Source organism: Lithobates pipiens, unplaced genomic scaffold (genome assembly GCF_037356315.1).
Source record: "Lithobates pipiens isolate NorthernLeopardFrog02 unplaced genomic scaffold, aLitPip1_a1.2 Scaffold_8, whole genome shotgun sequence".
NCBI lineage: Eukaryota > Metazoa > Chordata > Amphibia > Anura > Ranidae > Lithobates > Lithobates pipiens.
In genome coordinates this window covers 441,860,258-441,883,233 of record NW_027507903.1, presented here as the reverse complement: position 1 = coordinate 441,883,233, position 22,976 = coordinate 441,860,258, and the positions used below count along the sequence as shown (strand labels likewise).

The window sequence follows — 22,976 nt, the reverse complement described above, 5'->3', positions numbered from 1 at the left end:
GAACAAATCAAAGTTTAAAGGCCAACTTGAATTTGGGCATAAAGCTCACCTCCTTCCCCTGTCTGGGGGCTGGCCCTACATCTTCGATGGATCACAGAGTGCAGTTTGTTCCATTTACAGCTGGTTCAAGCGCTGGATCGAGCCCAAATTTACAGTCAGGATTCAGCCATCAGCCTGGCTCGGCAGCTGGCTCAGCAAGCCGCTGGGAGGCCAAGCCAGTTGTTCTGCCCCCTGCACAGCCCAGTGCTCCAGGGAGTGCTGGAAGGGCAGAACCTCTCTCTGCTCAGAGTGGAGGGGAAAAATGAGCGATCAGCTTTGTTTGATCGCTCAGATCTCAGTGTAGAGGAGGTGGGGGACAGATAAAGCATCAGATCGATGCTGCGTCCACCTAGGTGAGTATAATTTTTATTTTTGGGATACCCATACATCTCTTGCAAACATATTCCTTCTCTTTAGTCACACGTGCCACAAGGTCCCTTTTCTTCTCTTTTTCCTTTTAGAAGTGGACAGTCCCACCAAAACATTAGCATCATAAGCAGCAGGGAGCAATACCTATTCAATGAACAGCATAGGAAAGGATATGAGCATTGCAATAAAAGATGCCTTTTTCTGTTTTAGCACCTGCTGTAAATGTGAATTTTCTTTTTATTTATGTGAAACAGGGCATAATTAAGCACAGCATAATTAAGGCTCCTTGTGTGCAAGATCTCTAACTGCATAACCATTTATGTTGCACTTTAAATAAAGGACGATTAACCTTTTATACAGAAGACCCACAAGTGCATTTTTAACTTCACTACTATATTTTACAGACAGATAGATAAATACATAGACAGGTAGAGATGGATACGGTGTCCATCTAACTTACCAGCAATTTGGTAAATTCAGAGTAATGCTGGGCTGTATCGTGGAGCCAAAACGCAAGTACCCAAGCGTACCCATGCTGATGTAAAGAACAGTGACGATAGCCATGCCAACATACAACACAATAGGAAATTGATGGGGGATCTTCATCTTATTCTCCAAAGGTAGAATCTGGAAATGAGAAGAATGACTGTAGTATATGATATACAGATTATAGAATGGTCTGGTTAAATTTTTTTTTTATTGTAAAATTTTAACAGAGTTGCTCAACAGCTGATAATTTGTGACAATTCAAAATACTAATCACAACATACAAGACCATCCACAACATCGCCCCCAGCTACATCACCAACCTCATCTGCAGATATTGGCCAAATCATCCTCTCTGCTCCTCCCAGGACCTCCTGCTCTCTAGTTCCCTTGTTACCTCCTCCCATGCTCACCTCAAGGACTTCTCCAGAGCCTCTACCATCCTCTGGAACTCCCTGCCATAGTATGTCCGGTCAGCTCCTACTCTGTCCATCTTTGGGAGAGCCTTGAAAACTCATTAAATTTAGGGAAGCCTACCCCACCTCCACCTGAGAGCTGTACCAAAGTCACCTCCATCAGATCATCCCCTGCAACAATTACCTTTTGTACCACCTCCCCCTCCCTTTATATTAAAGGGTTCCATGAGCAGGGCCCTCCTAGTCTATCTGTAACAAACTGTATAGTAATGGTACTGTCCCAAATTAATATTGTAAAGCGCTGCGTAAACTGTTGGCGATATATAAATCCTATATAATAACGCATAACCTGTTAAATGGCAACTAAACCACCAGACTAACAATAGCACAGCTACAAAACAAACTAAAAAAAAATAAAAATAAAGCACATGGGACTGTGCAGAAAATCACTTTAACTAAAACACACATATAAAAATGAATAGTTATACTTGGGGATCGTTTACACTTGCTTCAAAACATGGCATCGAACATGCTTTTTTAAAGCTCTCTGAACACCAGTCAAAGGACCCGATGCTAAATAAAATGGTTACAGTGCCTTGCGAAAGTATTCGGCCCCCTTGAACTTTTCAACCTTTTGCCACATTTCAGGCTTCAAACATAAAGATATAAAATTTTATTTTTTTGTGAAGAATCACCAACAAGTGGGACACAATTGTGAAGTGGAACAAAATCTATTGGATAATTTAAACTTTTTAGGCAAATAAAAAACTGAAAAGTGATGCGTGCAAAATTATTCGGCCCCTATACTTTGTGCAGCAAACTCACTCCAGAAGTTTAGCGAGGATCTCTGAATGATCCAATGTTGTTCTAAATGACTGATGGTGATAAATAGAATCCACCTGTGTGTAATCAAGTCTCTGTATAAATGCACCTGCTCTGTTATAGTCTCAGGGTTCTGTTGAAAGTGCAGAGAGCATCATGAAGACCAAGGAACACACCAGGCAGGTCCGTAATACTGTTGTGGCGAAGTTTAAAGCCGGATTTGGATACAAAAAGATTTCCCAAGCTTTAAACATCCCAAGGAGCACTGTGCAAGCGATCATTTTGAAATGGAAAGAGTATCAGACCACTGCAAATCTACCAAGACCTGGCCATCCCTCTAAACTTTCAGCTCAGACAAGGAGAAGACTGATCAGAGATGCAGCCAAGAGGCCCATGATCACTCTGGATGAACTGCAGAGAACTACAGCTGAGGTGGGAGTGTCTGTCCATAGGACAACAATCAGTCGTACACTGCACAGATCTGGCCTTTATGGAAGAGTGGCAATAAGAAAGCCATTTCTCAAAGATATCCATTAAAAATTTCGTCTAAAGTTTGCCACAAGCCACCTGGGAGACACACCAAACATGTGGAAGAAGGTGCTCTGGTCAGATGAAACCAAAATCCAACTTTTTGCCCACAATGCAAAACGATGTTTGGCGTAAAAGCAACATAGCTCATCACTCTCAACACACCATCCCCACTGTCAAACATGGTGGTGGCAGCATCCTGGTTTGGGCCTGCTTTTCTTCAGCAGGGACAGGGAAGATGGTTAAAATTGAGGGGAAGATGGATGCAGCCAAATACAAGACCATTCTGGATGAAAACCTGTTGGAGTCTGCAAAAGACCTGAAACTGGGACAGAGATTTATCTTCCAACAAGACAATGATCCCAAACATACAGCAAAATCTACAAAGGAATGGTTCACAAATAAACGTATCCAGGTGTTAGAATGGCCAAGTCAAAGTCCAGACCTGAATCCAATCGAGAATCTGTGGAAAGAGCTGAAAACTGCTGTTCACAAACGCTCTCCATCCAACCTCACTGAGCTCGAGCTGTTTTGCAAGGAAGAATGGGCAAGAATTTCAGTCTCTCGATGTGCAAAACTGAGAGAGACATACCCCAAGCCACTTGCAGCTGTAATCGTAGCAAAGGGTGGCTCTACAAAGTATTAACGCAAGGGGGCCAAATAATTTTGCACGCCCCACTTTTCATTTTTTTATTAGTTAAAAAAGTTTCAAAAATCCCAAAAATTTCATTCCACTTCACAATTGTGTCCCACTTGTTGGTGATTCTTCACAAAAAATAAAAATTTTATATCTTTAGGTTTGAAGCCTGAAATGTGGCAAAAGGTTGAAAAGTTCAAGGGGGCCGAATACTTTCGCAAGGCACTGTAGCTTACAGTCCTGTTTACACCTCGCATTTGCTTTGCTTTATGTCAAAGAATGTATACCCCATGTGGCTTTAGTGGTGCTTGAAATTGTCTTCAAAGCCTCCATAGAAGTCTATGACAAAGATTGCTTAAAGCAGCTGCAGCTTTTGAGAGGCTTTAATTCAACTTTAGATTTGCTTTGGAGTTATTGCAGGTGTGAGAACACACACAGCTGTCAAGCTTTATTAAAGCTTATAAAAAAACAACCTCCGAAGCATCAAAAACACACAAAAAAAGCACGTTGAAGCAGTAGGCACTTTAATGTGTTGAAGTTGAAGCATATGTAAATTAGCCCTTAACGTTTAAAAACTTGATTTGCACATGTCACTGGGCATATGCCCAGACCAAAGAGACAGATCCTTTTGTGCAAATGTTTAGCTTCTGTCTCTAAAGTGCCAGCCCGGGGACTGAGGGTTGCAGAGAGAGACAATGATCTCTGCAGTGAAGCTCAAACCTTGGGAGCTCCTCACCAATATCAACTGAACAGAGTACCCATGGGGAGGTTCAGTTGATATTGGTGAGGAGCTCCCGGGGTTTTTTTTCATGGTTAAAATACATAACAAAGGTGGCAAATGACACCCCTGAATGGATCCTGAAAAGAATTCCATTAGACTTTATCTGAGCTAACGGGTTATAGTAAAGGGCTAAAACGTTTAACATATTGGGTTGTTTGCCTCTTTATACATATAACCCAAAATGCACGAACAAAGAAAACTAAATTTGATAAAAGCTGCTGTTCGAGGACTCAAGAATCCGTCATATATTACAACAGAATTGTTAATCCCTATAATGAAATAAAGATGAATCAATAGGCCCAACAACTGAAAACATTTACCATTCAAAGCTTTAAACTTTGACCTTACCCATACACTTTTAAAGATGGTAATTTAAGAATACAGTTTTTTTTTATAATTTGTGTTGCCAATTTTTTTTTTAGATCCCATGTGATAATTTTTTAGGGTGAAATGTAACCACTTGCCGACCAGCTCCTGTACATATACGTCGGCACTTTGAAGATGGATACAGTATCTCGGGAACGGCAGCAGCTGCTGCCACAACATCCATCTTTGGAGCCGGTGGTTCCGTGTACGATAATGGTGGTCTCAGTGGTGGATTCGCCACGAGATCACCGTTATCGGTGGCGGGAGAGGGGCCACCCCCCTTCCCGCTCCCTCCGCTGCTTACCGGAGCCATCAACGGCGGTCCGGACCTGTCCGTGGCTGGGTATGGAGATGAGTGAGGCTAAGATGGCCCCCACCCGTCAGCATACCATAGCAGGGCGGAAGCGACATCAAAATGTCACTTTCGCCCATACATCTTAAAAGGCACATTTTTGTTGTCATTTCTTTTAAAGAACAACATTGTTTTTCCTTTTATTGCATTTAAGTCCAAATATGAGATCTAAGGGCTTTTTGACCCCCGGATCTCATATTTAAGAGGTCTGGTCATGATTTTTTTCTATTACAAGGGATGTTTACATTCCTTGTAATAGGAATAAAAAAATGACCCAATTTTTTTTTTTTTTTTTTAAACAAAGTGTAAAAATAAATACAATAAAACAAATAAGAATTTTTTTTTTTTTTTTTAAAGCTCCCCGTCCCGACGAGCTCGCCTGCAGAAGCGAACGTACATGAGTAGAGCCCACATATGAAAACAGTGGTCAAATCACACGTGAGGTATTGCCACAATCGTTATAGCCAGAGCAATAATTCTAGCCCTAGACTTCCTCTGTAACTCAAAACATGCAACCTGTAGAATTTTTTTAAATGTCGCCTATGGAGATTTTAAGGGTAAAACCTTGACGCCATTCCACGAGCGGGCGCAAATTTGAAGCGTGTCGTGTTGGGTATCAATTTACTTGTTGTAACATTTTTTTTTTAAAAAAGTGCTCTTGCAAGACCGCTGGGCAAATACGGTGTGCCAAAAAGTATTGCAATGACCGCCATTTTATTCTCTAGGGTGTTAGAAAAAAAAATGTCTAATGTTTGGTAGTTCGAAGTAATTTTCTAGCAAAAAAACGTGTTTTTAACTTGTAAACACTGAGTCTGAAAAAGAGGCCTGGTCTTTAAGTGGTTAAAAAGAGACAATTGTCAGGGCTGAAAGTCTTTTTTCTATATAGCTATAGTACTGGTCTATTTTTTTATTTATTTTTTTACTTTGTTCATAAAGGAAACGTGCAAAAAATAAATAGATCACATTTGTGTAACGTACATTAGATTCTTCAACTACACTCAAGTCATTTTGACCTTAACTGCATTTCTACCTGAACTAAATGAATGCAGACACTGCTGTAATATTTACTTTTCAGGAGCATTGGGGTTCCTTAACCACTTTCAGACCGGACCATTTTGCTGGTAAATGACCAGAGGTCTTTTTACACTTTGGCACTGCGCTGCTTTAACTGGTAATTGCGCGGTCATGCAATGTTGTACCCAAACAAAATTTGCGTCCTTTTCTTCCCACAAATAGAGCTTTCTTTTGATGGTATTTGATTGCCTCTGCGATTTTTATTTTTTGCGATATAAACGTAAAAAGACCGCAAATTTTGAAAAAAAATGATATTTTCTACTTTTTGTTATTAGAAAAATCCAATAAACTCAATTTTAGTCATACATTTAGGCCAAAATGTATTCAGCCACATGTCTTTGGTAAAAAAAAAGTCAATAATTGTATATTTATTGGTTTGCGCAAAAGTTGTCACATCTACAAACTAAGGTACGTTTTCTGGAATTTACGCAGCTTTTAGTTTACGACTGCCTATCTCATTTCTTGAGGTGCTAAAATGGCAGGGCAGTACAAAACCCCCCCAAATGACCCCATTTTGGAAAGTAGACCCCCTAAGGAAATTGATAAGAGGCATGTTGAGCCCATTGAATATTTTATTTTTTTGCCTCAAGCGATTGAATAATGACAAAAAAAAAATTTTTTTTTTTTTTTTACACAAAGTTGTCACTAAATGATATATTGCTCACACATGCTATGGGCGTATGTGAAATGACACCCCAAAATAAATTCTGCTGCTTCTCCTGAGTACGGGGATACCACATATGTGGGACTTTTTGGGAGCCTAGCCGCGTACGGGGCCCCGAAAACCAAGCACCGCCTTCAGGCTTTCTAAGGGCGTAAATTTTTGAGTTCACTTCTCACTACCTATTACAGTTTTGAAGGCCATAAAATGCCAAGATGGCACAAAACCCCCACAAATGACCCCATTTTAGAAAGTAGACACCCCAAGCTATTTGCTGAGAGGCATGTTGAGTTCATGGAATATTTTATATTTTGCCACAAGTTGCGGGAAAATTACAAACTTTTTTTTTTTTTTTTTCACAAAGTTGTCACTAAATGATATATTGCTCACACATGCCATGGGCATATGTGAAATGACACCCCAAAATAAATTCTGCTGCTTCTCCTGAGTACGGGGATACCACATATGTGGGACTTTTTGGGAGCCTAGCCGCGTACGGGGCCCCGAAAACCAAGCACCGCCTTCAGGCTTTCTAAGGGCGTTACAGTTTTGAAGGCCATAAAATGCCAAGATGGCACAAACCCCCCCCAAATGACCCCATTTTGGAAAGTAGACACCCCTAAATTTAGGGGTACACTAGTGAGACTAGGTAATAAATGGCGGGTGCCCTGAAACTATAAAAAAATAACTAACCAACCAGCGTCACCTGTAACAGTTATATGGTGATCACTGGTGAAAGGGTTAACTAGGGGGCAATCAGGGGGCTTTATGCGGTAGTATATGGGGGTCCCTGGCGCTATAAAAAGCTGCGGCGAACCTAAATACCTACCTGCCTAACTAGCGTCACCTGTGACACTAATACAGCGATCAGAAAAACGATCGCTTATTAGGCTGGGTTCACACTGGAGCGATGCGGGAACGCCACAAATGCGCGGCGGGTTCCCGCATCGCATGCCTCCCGGCGGCAGTTCACACTGCCCTATGCGAACTGCTGGGAGTGTCAGTGAAATGTTACTGACACCCCCAGATCAGTTCGCATATCGCAGTGCGATCTGCAAACTCGGATCGCATGGTGTGAACACCCATGCGATCCGATTCTGCTGCGGGCCAAAAAAAGGGTCCCGTGCGAATTTGCGGCGGGTGCGGCGAATGGCTGAACTCGAATCGCACAGAGATCGGATGTGATTTGCACTGCAGTGCGGTGCGAATCACATCCGTTCTCAAACCGCTGCAATGTGAACCCAGCCTTAGTGACACTGGCGACGGGGGGTGATCACGGGGTTAAACCTTTATTGGGGGGGTTAGGGGGGTACCTTAGAACTAAAGGGGGCTAACCCTAACTGCCCTAACAGTTATTAGTCACAAATGACACCCGCCGGGTGATCAGGGGGTTAAACCTTTATTAGGTAATAAATGGCGGGTGCCCTGAAACTATAAAAAAATAACTAACCAACCAGCGTCACCTGTAACAGTTATATGGTGATCACAGGTGAAAGGGTTAACTAGGGGGCAATCAGGGGGCTTTATGCGGTAGTATATGGGGGTCCCTGGCGCTATAAAAAGCTGCGGCGAACCTAAATACCTACCTGCCTAACTAGCGTCACCTGTGACACTAATACGGCGATCAGAAAAATGATCGCTTATTAGGCTGGGTTCACACTGGAGCGATGCGGAAACGCCGCGAATCCGCGGCGGGTTCCCGCATCGCATGCCTCCCGGCGGCAGTTCACACTGCCCTATGCGAACTGCTGGGAGTGTCAGTGAAATGTTACTGACACCCCCAGATCAGTTCGCATATCGCAGTGCGATCTACAAACTCGGATCGCATGGTGTGAACACCCATGCGATCCGATTCTGCTGCGGGCCAAAAAAAGGGTCCCGTGCGAATTTGCGGCGGGTGCGGCGGGTGTGGCGGGTGCGGCGAATGGCTGAACTCGAATCGCACAGAGATCGGATGTGATTTGCACTGCAGTGCGGTGCGAATCACATTCGTTCTCATAAACCGCTGCAATGTGAACCCAGCCTTAGTGACACTGGTGACGGGGGGTGATCACGGGGTTAAACCTTTATTGGGGGGGTTAGGGGGGCACATTAGAACTAAAGGGGGCTAACCCTAACTGCCCTAACAGTTATTACAGTCACAAATGACACCAATGCAAAAAAAAAAAATAAAAAAAAAAAAATGACATTGGTGTCACTGTGACTGGGGGGCAGGGGTAATTGGGGGGGTGATCGGGGGGTAAAGGGGGGGTGTGAGTGTGCCTGGCATGTTCTACTGTGTGTGTAGAGTGTTGGTGCAACTCACCGATCCGCTCTCCTCCGTGTCGGAACGAAAAATACCGACACGGAGGAGAGAATACATCACTTCCTCTCCTGTGTTTACATTACAGGAGAGGAAGTGATGTCACCGGGGATTTCCATTCGTCGAGAGCGATCGCGAGGGGGTGGCCATGAATGAATGGCCGCCCCCTCATTCCGGATCGCTCCCGAAGGAATGCCGACCGCCGCAGGCACCGGGGGGGGGGCCCGATCGGGCCCCCCACCCGCGGGCAGGCAGGGACTTATATATACGCCCATATGCCTGCCCGTGCCATTCTGCCGACGTATATCGTCGTGCGGCGGTCGGCAAGTGGTTAAGTAGCTGAAGACGTGCAGACAGAAGCATAGGGTTGGGCCTCACTACCTGCTCATCCAATCAGTGCCTATGCTAGTGTCAAATTAATTTGCTCATTATTCTGATTGCAATTTTAATTAAAAAGAGAGTAAAGAGCATCAGCATTAGAGAGCTACCTTAAAGCGGAGTGCCGCCCAAAAGTGGAACTTCTTCTTTAAGGACTTCTAACCCCCTGACATGGCAAAATAATTTTTTTGGTTTTGACAGGTACCCAGCTCCCACTTCTGCTCGCGCCACCGCAGTGGCGCTCCCGGCTGTGAAGCCACAAGCCGTCACATCTGGATGCCCACACTGGCGATGCCAGGGAGAGAACCGAGGCTTTGAGCAGCCGCATTGCTGAACCGTGGGACAGGTGAGTGTGGGTTTATAGAAAGTCAGCAGCTACACTTTTTTGTAGCTGCTGACTTTTAATAAACCGAAAAACTAGTGGAAAACCGCTTTAATTTAGCGGCATCACTTTCTAGATCAAGTCTAGAGTCTATATGTCTATGCTAGCTCTGAACAAACTCTCGGAGCCAATAGCTACATCTGCAGGCTAAATACTGTAGCACATTTTTGTCAAAAGGCTAATAACCAGGGTACTTTTGACAAGAACAGAATGGCAAGAATCCAAGATAAAAATATTTCTTAAACAGATATTTCAACACAAAAAGCAGAAACATGCCCTTTAGGTAAATAATAACTGTCTTCTCAAAATATCTAAATGAATGGAAATATTATACACAATGAATCTGTTCATTATAACTTTTTAGTACATAGCACTGCAAGGGGATTGTGTCCTCCATATATGTGCAGGGAGCAGCCAACACCTGGCCTCTCACACACAATTCCCACCATGCCACACCTTTCCGTCTAAGATGCCAGGTTGTCAGATCCCCTGCTGCGGCCGCGGTGTATTAATTTCCTCCCACTGGCCACAGACTTCCTTCCCCTAGGTGCCTGGATCTAGTGAGTACAGCACGCTCTTCTTCCTGCGCTGTGCCCAGCTGTAAAAGAAAGTACTCGCCCCCGGCCACGCATTTGATGTGGCCAAGTTGGGAAGGGACAGAGCCTGTTGCCCAGGCAATCTGCTTCAGATTACTTGAGCCGGGGCATGATCCCACGATTCAGGCATAGTATATCTACCTGGGGCAAACCCTGACAGAATTCAATTGCCAGTCACCCTGGATACTACAAATGCCTGTGAGGACTCCAGACTGAGGTCAGGCCTCCAGAGGCTGCCTTTCATTACCCAGATACCTGTCTGTGCCCTCTGCCCTCCTCAGCTTCTGGTCCAAGTCCAGGGTGCTCAACAGCAGCCCAGGGCCAGCATCTTCAGCTTGAGTCCCTGAACCCTCTGGTCTCTACCATTGCTGCAACATATTACCTGAGATTCCTTTTCACTTGCCATACCTTATTGTTGCCCTGTGGACTGTTTCCCTTTTGAAGACACGTAACCCTTGATGTGCCATTGCATTGTCCTGAAGATCACCTCCCCTTGCTGTGCCATATTACTACTTTGAGGATCATTTTCCCTTGCCATGGCCTATTGTTGCCCTGTGTACTGTTTCCCTTTTGCTGTGCCCTATTTCCTCTCAATGGACACTTACAGTGGGGACGAAAAGTATTCAGACCCCCTTAAATTTTTCACTCTTTGTTATATTGCAGCCATTTGCTAAAATCATTTAATTTAATTTTTTCCTCATCAATGTACACACAACACCTCATATTTACCGAAAAACACAGAATTGTTGACATTTTTGAAGATTTACTAAAAAAGAAAAAACTTAAATATCACATGGTCCTAAATATTCAGACCCTTTGCTGTGACACTCATATTTAACTCAGGTGCTGCACATTTCTTCTGATCATCCTTGAGATGGTTATATGCCTTCATTTGAGTCCAGCTGTGTTTGATTATACGGATTGGACTTGATTAGGAAAGCCACATACCTGTCTATATAAGACCTTACAGCTCACAGTGCATGTCAGAGCAAATGAGAATCATGAGGTCAAAGGAACAGCCTGAAGAGCTCAGAGACAGAATTGTGGCAAGGCACAGATCTGGCCAAGGTTACAAAAGAATTTCTGCTGCACTTAAGGTTCCTATGAGCACAGTGGCCCCCATAAGCCTTAAATGGAAGATGTTTGGGATGACCAGAACCCTTCCTAGAACTGGCCAACTGGTCGTCTGGCCAAACTGAGCTATCGGGGGAGAAGAACCTTGGTGAGAGAGGTAAATAAGAACCCAAAAATCACTGTGGCTGAGCTCCACAGATGCAGTCGGGAGATGGGATAAAGTTGTAGAAAGTCAATCATCATTGCAGCCCTCCACCAGTTGGGGCTTTATGGCAGAGTGGCCGAACGGAAGCCTCTCCTCAGTGCAAGACACATGAAAGCACATATGGCATTTGCTAAACACCTGAAGGACTCCAAGATGGTGAGAAATAACATTCTTTGGTCTGGTGATACCAAGATAGAACTTTTTTACCTTAATTCTAAGTGTATGTGTGGAGAAAACCAGGCACTGCTCATCACCTGTCCAATACAGTCCCAACAGTGAAGCATGGTGGTGGCAGCTTCATGCTGTGGGGGTGTTTTTCAGCTGGGACAGGACAATCGAGGGAAAGATGAATGCAGCTAAGTACAGGGATATCCTGGATGAAAACCTTCTCCAGAGTGCGCAGGACCACAGACTGGGCCGAAGGTTTACCTTCTAACAAGACCATGACACTAAGCACACAGCTAAAATAATGAAGGAGTGGCTTCGCAACAACTCTGTGACTATTCTTGAATGGCCCAGCCAGAGCCCTGACTTAAACCCAATCGAGCATCTCTGGAGAGACCTAAAAATGTCTGTCCACCAACATTTACCATCCAACCTGACAGAACTGGAGAGGATCTGCAAGGAGGAATGGCAGAGGATCCCCAAATCCAGGTGTGAAAAACTTGTTGCATCTTTCCCAAAAAGTCTCATGGCTGTTTAAGATCAAAAGGGTGCTTCTACTAAATACTGAGCAAAGGGTCTGAATACTTACGACCATGTGATATTTCAGTTTTTCTTTTTTAATAAATCTGCAAAAATGCCAACAATTCTGTATTTTTCTGTCAATATGGGGTGCTGTGTGTACATTAATGAGGAAAAAAAAAATAACTTAAATGATTTTAGCAAATGGCTGCAATATAACAAAGAGTGAAAAATTTAAGGGGGTCTAAATACTTTCTGTCCCGACTGTAATGCATGCAGCGTCTATTACTGCCCTGAGGATAGTCTCCCCTTGCTGGGCCATATAGCTACCCATGAACTGTTTATTCATGCTGTGACCATTGATACTCTGTGGACTCTCTCCCAGTGCTGTGTCCTAATGCCATTCCGCCCGTACCCCCAGTTCCTCAATAAACATCCATGCGCCAGGTTCTGTGTGATTTGTATCAGTGTGCCCTCTCTCTCTGTGCTCCTAGTGTGTCACAGAAGCAAATATACATACAATAAAATAAAAACCAGGTGTGTGCACTCAGTATGCAACAATACGAGGAAAATTGCAGAATGTGCAAGAAACTACACACATATAACCTCAAGTTAGGCTACAATGAAATGTCAAGCTCCAGTGATGACTTAAAGAGCTGTTAGCTTTATGCATTGAGGCCAATGACCTTGAAATTATAAGACTGCTGCAATTAACATACAATTAGCCGATTGTATGTTTAGACATGTATTGCCCAAAACAGTGACCTCTCAGAAGTCTCAGAGTGCCTTGGATTCTGCCATTGCACAATGTGGAGAATTTCACCCCACCATCGTGCAGGTTAACCTGCTTCACTCAGAATTCATCGGTATAATCTGACATCAATATACTTAACGTCCAACTAAACAGCCAAGAAGCAGATGCTTCGTTACCTTTGTAGAGATCAAATTTACAAATTGCAGATATTATCCTTTAGCAAGTCTTTAGTGACAAGTGATCATCACTTAGAAGAATCTGTCAAAGTATATATAAGGGCATAAACAGGCCACATTCCTTGTATGACAACACTCATTTTCTCTACTGATAGACACTAGAGAGATATTTGCTGTTTTTAATTAATCGGCATCAGCCGATTGTGCTGATAAAAAGGCTGATTATAACTACAGCGCGACTTACAAATGACTTCTGTAATAGAAGTCAATGCAAGTTTCCTGAGTTTTAGGCCTCATGCACACAAGACGCTTTTAAACACGTGTTCAGAGGCAGTTGGACACTTTTTTTTTTAACTGCCCCTGAACTCATTCAATGTTATCGTATGTGTCCATGTACAGTCTCGTTTTTTGCTGTTTTTATGCAGTTTCGTTTAACCTCGTTTTTTCAGAAGCAAAAAAATGGGTTCAGAGGCAAAAGTTTTCCACGTTTCAGACGCAAAACGCAGCAAAACGACGGTACCGCGTTTTGACATTAAAAATCTCAAAAATTATGGCAAATGATGAAAAAACATTAAAAATTTTTTAAACAATTGCAATTGTTAGTGGACAATCCACAACTTGTGGCAGGTGACGTGGCAAGTGGACAATCCACAACTTGTGGCAAGTGACGTGGCAGGTGACGTGACAATTGCAAATCCACAACTTGTGGCAGATGACGTGGCAAGTGGAAATCCACAACTTGTGGCAAGTGATGTGGCAGGTGACGTGGCAAGTGTACACTCCACAACTTGTGGTAAGTGACGTGGCAAGTGGACAATCCACAACTTGTGGCAGGTGATGTGGCAAGTGGACAATCCACAACTTGTGGCAGGTGACGTGGCAAGTGACATGCTAAATACAAGTACACTGCTGCTTTCACAGCTGCTGCTACTCACTCTGGTCTCACAAAATGGCTGAAATAGTTCAAAATACTTTTTGAGCTTGGGGAGGGTCTATGATGTTAGCTTAACTAAACGCTTCTAGACGCAATTGCGGTAAAACGCCGCTAAATCGCGGTAAAATCGCAGCAAAACAGGCGTTTCTAAACGCCAGTTTCAGCTTTTAAAACCATGTGTCCAGCAGAGTTTGCACTGGCCTCTCGTGTGCATGAAGCCTTAGAGCCGGTTCACACAGGGGCAACACGACTTTCAACACGACTTTCGGAGGCAACTTGGACACGACTTCAACACGACTTGGGGCGACTTACAACACGACTTTAAGTCGCCCCAGGCTAGGCGACTTTTGCCATGGCCAATCAGAGAATGAGCTCTCAAGGGGGAACTCAAGGGGAACTCAAGGGGGAACTCCACACCAAATAAAAAAAAACAAAAAAAACGGCGTGGGTTCCCTCTCCGAGAGCATACCAGGCCCTTAGGTCTGGTATGGATTTTAAGCGGAACCCCCTACGCTGAAAAAACGGTGTGGGGTCCCCCCCCCAGATCCATACCAGATCCTTATCCAAGCACGCTACCCGGCCGGTCAGGAAAGGGGGAGGAACGAGCGAGCTGTAGCAGGTCGCGTGCCCTCAACATGGGGGTTGCCTTGGGGAAGGGGTCGCCGCGTGGCCCCCCCCCACCCCAAAGCACCTTGTCCCCATGTTGATGAGGACAAGGGCCTCTTCCCGACAACCCTGGCCGTTGGTTGTCGGGGTCTGCGGGCAGGGGGGTTATCAGAATCCGTGCGCCCCCTTTAATAAGGGGGCCCCCAGATCCCGGCCCCCCAACCTTTGAGTATGGGGTACAATGTACCCCTACCCATTCACCTGTGAAAAAAAAAAATAAAAAAAAAAAAATAAAACACAACACACAAGGGTAGTTTATTGCACAGCTCCGGGGGTCTTCTACCGCCTTCGGGGGTCTTCTCGCCGGACACCTTCGCTATCTTCTGCTAGCTCTTTTAATAGCGGAGGAGCACGGCTTTCTTTTTCACCGCCACCCTCTTCTTCCGACTTCGGGGGTCTTGTCCCCCTCTTTGGTCTTCTGTCGCCATCTTCTGTTCTCTTCTCTTCTGGAGATGTTGCCTTGTCGCTGTCTCCGGTCACAATGACAGGACACGCGGCGACTTATATAGGGACATCGCCGGATGATGTTCCCGCCCATTATGATGTCACAGTCCCAGAGGATGGCGTTTATGAGATGAAGGGGAGGGGGAAAAAAAAAATCGGCCTAACATATCGGGCCAAAAAAAAAATCGGCATCATATATCGGCCATCGGCCGCCGTGATTTCTAAATGTCGGCATCGGCCAGAGAAAAACCCATATCGGTCGACCTCTAGTAGACACTATACCAAATCCAGTTAATGATGGTAAAAATCAGGATGATTGAATTATGCAATTTACACCGGATTATTAAAAGCAGAAGGCCTTATAATAAATGTAATGAAGGTTCTTCTAATACTGATAAACATTAACTTCAATCGTGATGCCACCTTTGTGCTCATTAAAAACCTCAACATAGATGTTGTATGTGACCATACTGTGAAGCAGCTCCAACATCCTACAAGTCTATGAAGGCTCAGCAATGCATGGGTGATCAGTGTTGAAGAGGATTCCTGGCAAGCTGGAATAAAAACTGAAGCAGGAAGCTTTGCTACTACAGAGGTAAGTATGAAGTTAGGCTGGAGGATGCTATGGCAAGTAAGATCAGGTGGGATACGAAGAATTACAGGACTTTCTTTTAAAGATAAAGTTGCCCGTTAAGTGCAATTTTAGGTACCTGAATTTACCTAAAGATCAACCTAAATGGTTACCTGGCTTAATGACACTGTACCACTAAATTTACACTTGACAGATGGTTAGAGTTCATCTAACTATTTGTGTCTCTATTCTTTACAAATGTCTCCTTCACACTGTAATACATTATATATATGGGTATAATGCTGCACATTAAAGTTTCTGTTGTGACCTTTAAAGCGGAGTTCCAGTCTTTTTTTTACACTTCAAATGCCACCCCAGCGTATCGTGTTAAATGGATTTTAAATGTTTTAAATAGCTTTTTTATATATCTATGACATCAGTGGGCGACTCTCATAGACTCCTGGGATATTGGCGTCATCTATCCCAGGAGTCTTTGGGAAGCCTTATAAAATCATGGGGTATTTGAATACATGACAGCCTGCAATCAACTGCACCGCACGGGGTCATTACTGCACAGGAGTAGGATCGGGAGGTGCATGCCGAGTAGTCAACTGCACCAAATCCCGGAAAAAGACACAAGCAGGCTTCAGACACACACATCATAGATGGCCACCTGCCTGCTTCCGAGATCAGGTAAATTTTGAAAGACTTAAAGTGATTGTAAAGGTTTGAGTTTTTTTTTTTTAAATAACAAACATGTTATACTGACCTGCTCTGTGCAAGGGTTTTGCACAGAGCGGCCCAGACCCTTAATCGAGTGCCCCCCTCAACGGAAATCCGCTTTCCATTGGGGCACTCGTGCAGGCACGCTCCCGAGTCCTGCTGCTGCGTCCATTGACGCAGGCAACAGGACTTGGCTCTCGCCCTTGGCTCACTGGATTTGATTGACAGCAGCGGGACCCAATGGCTCCTGCTGCTATCAATCTATCCCACGAGATCCTGAGACAGTGGCTGGAGCTGCTGGGCTTATCCTAGATGCTAGAACGATAGAAAGCATTAGGGTGAAAAAACTTGAGACTTTACAACTCATTTAAAATTAATCAGCATGAATACTGTTCTAACAGTATTCAAATTTAAATGTACAAGTAAGAACAATCACGGGGACCTTTTTAAAAAAAAAATTGTTTATGGGGACTGGAGCTCCGCTTTAAACTGCAATGTTTTTGTATGCACTTTTTTTGTACAAACTTTATAAACGCTTCTACCTTTAAAAAAAAAAAAAAAAAAAAAAAAAAATCAATATAATGTACAGTAGATCTCAGAATGGGAGAGAGAAGCAGCACTAAAAGCCAGTGAGGTTAGCTGCAGTGTTCCTGTGCAACGAAGGAATGCTGTTGACAAGAGGTCAGAGTAGAGTGACCGAGAGATGAGCTCATTAGTCCATCACTGTTCAATTACAGGTTGGTTTCAGAGAAAAGATCCAGTTGTATCACTTAAAGTGGTTCTAAAGCCTTGTTGCCTTTTACCTTAATGCATTCTCTGCATTAAGATAAAAAAATAAAAATAAATACCCCACTAACTATTTCCCTCCCCCCTTCTCTAAATACTTACCTGAGTTTGTCAACCATCCAGCAATGTACCCAGCTGCATTCTTCTCTCCCCCTCTCTTCCTCTTCTCACAGGGACTCAGAAGCGATTGGCTCTTTGTGCTGTCAGTCAAATACTGCGAGCATAGAGAGGGAGGGGGGCTGAGTCGCACTGTGTGTGTCTATGGACACATACAGAACAGCTCGGATTCCAGTCCTCAAGTGTGCCAACATAGGAACCAGATTCCTATGGTGGCACACTGAGAAGAGAAGGAGCCAGAAGTGCCGGCAAGGGACCCCCGAAAACGAGGATCCGGTCTGCTCTTTGCAAAACCACTGCACAGAGCAGGTACGTATAACATGTTTAATAGATTAACTGAATAAAAGTATGTGAGTATTTACAATCACATTAAAGTGCAAGTTCACCTTTACAGAAAAATCTGTAAGGTGAACTTACACAGGCCCCCCTCCTCGCACCCTCAGTCCCGCTGACATGGACCGCCGCAATCTCTGGTTCTAAGCCCCGGTATATCAGTGTCAGGAGCCCAGGGCTTAGAAATCCTCTCTGCATCCATACATCTTCTGCATAGCTGACAGGAAGGGCTATGCGGCTGTTGATTGGTCAGTGCCACCCATGTGATGGCGCTAACCAATTAGAATTCTCCAAAATGTCTCCCTTAAGGGGGGCATTTTGGACATTCAGCTGAGAGGATCTCTAAGCCCCAGACACCTGGCGTGGATATACCGGGGCTTAGAACCAGAGATAACTGCGGTCCATGTCAGCGGGACTTGGGGGGGTGGGGGGACCTGTGTAAGTTCACCTTTCTGTAAAGGTGAACCTACCCTTTAAGTACAGTATAGAAAAGACAGCTCTTCAGACACTGTTTGCCAGGAAATCTCAGAAATACAAATCCTTTGGTAGCTAAAACAATTCCCTTATATTTATTTCATCTGTGTATTTAGCAGTTTGCCTTGAGTTCAGCTTTAACATCCATCTGTATAATTCTGTTGACATGCCCATTTTTTTCCCATTATACAACCATATGTGAATTTGAGAAGTGGACACAGTGTTTTACATACAATTTCGCTGTAATACAACCAAATATTGCACACACAGGCTGATAGATCACAATCCTATTAACCTGAATGGATGGCAAATTTGTAAGGCTGCAATTCAAATTCTGATGCCTGCCCTGTAATTTAGAATTGAATTAGATTTCAAGGAAAGAATGCACACCCCCCAGACAAAATAAATGAAACTGGCAGGATCTCGGTGCACATCATAATAAATGAAAAGGAATTTTTCTGCAATTAGAAGAAAACCAATATTTACAATAGAATGGGTTGCTGGTCAACCATTCTAGAGAAAAAATACAATCTCGACCTAATACCATGTTTTAAAAGCTACAAGGAACAATTTTCTACTGCAATAAATGTTAAGTTATGCTTGCCCATTTTTTATTTCAAGGGCTTGTAGCTAAAGAATGCATTTAAATAACAATTAGTTTTTTTTCGTTGAGAAAGAATGCCATTTTTTAACTGGTTTTCTTTGAACTAGGGAGTGCTCATATTGCTTTTAGGACTGTTGGTGAAAAGAGGAATAATGGGACTCTTGAAGGGTTTTTAACCACCTCAGTACAGTGCAGTTACACCCCCTTCCTGACCAGACAAATTTTCAGCTTTCAGCGCTCTCACAGTTTGAATGACAATTACTCAGTCATCCAACACTGTATCCATATGAAACTTGCGTCCTTTTTTCCACACAAATAGAGCTTTCTTTTAGTGGTATTTAATCACTAGTGGGTTTTTTATTTTTTGTGCTATAAATAAAATAAAACGTAAATTTTGTGAAAAAAATGCCTTTTTCTTCGTTTCTGTCATAAATTTTTGCTAATTAGTAATTTTTCTTCATAAATTTTGGCCAAAATTTATACTGCTACATATCTTTGGTAAAAATAACCCACATTAGTATATATTATTTGGTCTTTGTGAAAGTTATAGAGTCTACAAACTATGGTGCCAATCACTGAAAATTGATCACTTCTGATCAGGCCTTCAGTACATCAGGTGTATCTCATTTCTTGAGACACTAACAAGTCAGGAAAGTACAAATACCCCCCAAATGACCCCTTTTTACAAAGTAGACATCCCAAGGTATTAAGTAAGTAGCATGGTGAGTTTTTTTAAGTTGTCATTTTTTCCCACAATTCTTTGCAAAATGAAGATTTTTTATTTTTTTTATTTTTTTTTACTAAATTGTCATATTATCAGGTTATTTCTCACACACAGCATATGTATACAACAAATTACACCCCAAAATACATTCTGCTACTCTTCCCGAGTACGGCGATACCACATGTGTGAGACTTTTACACAGCCTGGCCACATACAGAGCACCAACATTGATGTAGTACCTTCAGACGTTCTACGAGCAAAAATTACGCATCTCGTTTCTCAACCACCTATTACACTTTTGAAGGCCCTGGAGTACCAGGACAATGGAATTTCCCATAAAATGACCCCATTTTGGAAAGCAAACACCCCAACGTATAATCTGTGAGGCATAATGAGTCTTTTGAACGGTTCATTTTTTTCCAGAAGTTTTTGGAATATGTGGAAAAAAATTAAAACACATTTTTTTTTACACAAAATTGACAATTTATTAGATATTTCTAACACATAGCATGTATATAGCAAAAATTACACCCCAAAATACATTCTGCTACTCTTCCCGAGTACGGCGATACCACATGTGTAGGACTTTTACACAGCCTGGCCACATAGAGAGGCCGAACATTGAAGTAGTACGTTCAGGCGTTCTAGGAGCATAAATGACACATCTCATTTCATTCCTACCCATCACACTTTTGAAGGTCCTGGACCACCAGGACAGTGAAATTACCCACAAAATGACCCCATTTTGGAAAGCAAACACCCCAACGTATATTCTATGAGACATGGGCTGCAAATAGGTACTCGGGTACTCTGATGGGCTGGAGATAGGTACTCGGGTACTCTGATGGCCTGGTGACAGGTACTCGGGTACTCTGATGGCCTGGTGACAGGTACTCGGGTACTCTGATGGCCTGGTGACAGGTACTTGGGTACTCTGATGGCCTGGTGACAGGTACTCGGGTACTTTGATGGCCTGGTGACAGGTACTCGGGTACTCTGATGGCCTGGTGACAAGTACTCGGGTACACCGATGGCCTGGTGACAGGTACTCGGGTACACTGATGGCCTGGTGACAGGTACTCGGGTACACTGATGGCCTGGTGACAGGTACTCGGGTACTCTGATGGCCTGGTGATAGGTACTCGGGTACTCTGATGGACTGTGACAGGTACTCTGTACTCTAATGGACTGTGACAGGTACTCGGTACTCTAATGGACTGTGACAGGTACTCGGTACTCTAATGGACTGTGACAGGTACTCGGTACTCTAATGGACTGTGACAGGTACTCGGGTACCCTGATGGACTGTGACAGGTACTCGGGTACCCTGATGGGCCATGACAGGTACTCGGGTACCCTGATGGGCCTTGACAGGTACTCGGGTACCCTGATGGGCCTTGACAGGTACTCGGGTACCCTGATGGGCCGTGACAGGTACTCGGGTACTCTGATGGGCCGTGACAGGTACTCGGGTACTCTGATGTGCCGTGACAGGTACTCGGGTACTCTGATGTGCCGTGACAGGTACTTGGGTACTCTGATGGGCCGGGACAGGTACTCTGATGGGCCGGGACAGGTACTCGGGTACTCTGATGGGACAGGTACTCGGGTAATCTGATGGGCCGTGACAGGTACTCGGGTACTCTGATGGGCTGGGACAGGTACTCGGGTACTCTGATGGGCTGGGACAGGTACTCGGGTACTCTGATGGGCTAGGACAGGTACTCGGGTAACCTGATGGGCCGGGACAGGTACTCGGGTACTCTGATGGGCCGGGACAGGTACTCGGGTACTCTGATGGGCTGGGACAGATACTCGGGTACTCTGATGGGCTGGGACAGGTACTCGGGTACTGAGATGGGCTGGGACAGGTACTCGGGTACTCTGATGGGCTGGAACAGGTACTCGGGTACTCTGATGGGCTGGGACAGGTACTCGGGTACTGAGATGGGCTGGGACAGGTACTCGGGTACTCTGATGGGCTGGGACAGGTACTCGGGTACTCTGATGGGCCGGGACAGGTACTCGGGTACTCTGATGGGCCGGGACAGGTACTCGGGTACTCTGATGGGCTGGGACAGGTACTCGGGTACTCTGATGGGCTGGGACAGGTACTCGGGTACTCTGATGGGCTAGGACGGGTACTCAAATACTCTGATGGACTGTGACAGGTACTCTGATGGACTGTGATTGACAGGTACTATGAGGGGTGGTGACAGGTCCTCTTTATTGGGGGGGGGGCAATCAGTGTGATTGGTGTACACTGTAGGCGGTAACGAGATGTTACCGCAATCTCCTCCTCACACACGATCGGTGTGTGAGGAGAACCCGGTAACATCCCGTTACCGCGGTTTGTTTACATTTTAGTGATCGGCTGTGAAAGGATCACAGCCGATCACGTGGGTAAACAGCCGGCCAATGGCTGTTTACCAGCGTCGGTGACGAGCAGTGTTCCCGGGGAACACGCCGCCACCGACGTGCTCGCGATCGCGCGCATGCGCCGTGCACGTTCGGGGTGTGACCATCTGTGATCGGCCGTGACTTCATCACGGCCGATCACGTGGTAAACAGCCATAACGAATGGCTGTTCACCCCCTTCGGTGGCGAGCGGTGTCTCCGTGACACGCCGCCACCGAAGAAACAGGGATGCGCGCGCACGATCGCGCGCATTCCCTGTTTAAACGGGAGGCCGTCATATGACGGCCTCCCGCCACAATAGGTGCGCCGCCTGGCCGTCAATTGACGGTCGGCGGTCAGCATCTAGTTAAAGTGACGCTGTCATGCGCATCATTTTTTTCTGTGTAACAGTAATATAACAGCGAAATGTATAATAATTTGCACAAATTATCTTTGCATATGCAGAATGGAGAGGGGAGAGCAATGAAAAAGTGACCATTATCTTGCAAAGCACTGTAAACATAAAAGGATGGACATGGTCAGCAACAATACTCTGGCCGTGGCATTTAATCAATTCAGCCCCGGACCATTTTGCTGGCCAAAGACCAGACCACTTTTTGCGATTCGGCACTGCGTCGCTTTAACTGACAATTGCGCGGTGGCTCCCAAACTAAATTGACGTCCTTTTTTTCCCCACAAATAGAGCTTTCTTTTGGTGGTATTTGATCACCCCTGCGGTTTTTATTTTTTGCGCTATAAACAAAAATAGAGCGACAATTTTGAAAGAAAAACGCATTATTTTTTACTTGTTATAATAAATATCCCCCAAAAATATATAAAAAAAACATTTTTTTCCCTCAGTTTAGGCCGATACGTATTCTTCTACATATTTTTGGTAAAAAAAAAATAAAAAAAAAAATAAAAATAAAATCGCAATAAGCGATTATTGATTGGTTTACGCAAAAGTTATAGCATTTACAAAATTGGGGATAGTTTTATGGCATTTTTATTACTAATTTTTTTTATTATTGGTAATGGCGGTGATCAGCGATTTTTATGGTGACTGCGACATTATGGCGGACACATCGGACATTTTTGGGACCATTGTCATTTATACAGCA

At 44.2% G+C, this 22,976-nt stretch overlaps 1 protein-coding gene across 3 annotated transcripts in view; it reads right to left on the bottom strand.

The window, feature by feature from the left end:
* LOC143960057 (proton-coupled amino acid transporter 1-like) overlaps window positions 1–22,976 on the bottom strand; it is a 165,234-nt gene that overhangs the window by 48,109 nt on the left and 94,149 nt on the right. For all 3 annotated transcript variants that reach the window (XM_077468335.1, XM_077468334.1, XM_077468336.1), the window contains exon 9: window positions 869–1,035. In XM_077468335.1, coding sequence (XP_077324461.1) covers window positions 869–1,035 — 167 coding nt within the window. The remainder of the gene's footprint in view (window positions 1–868; window positions 1,036–22,976) is intronic.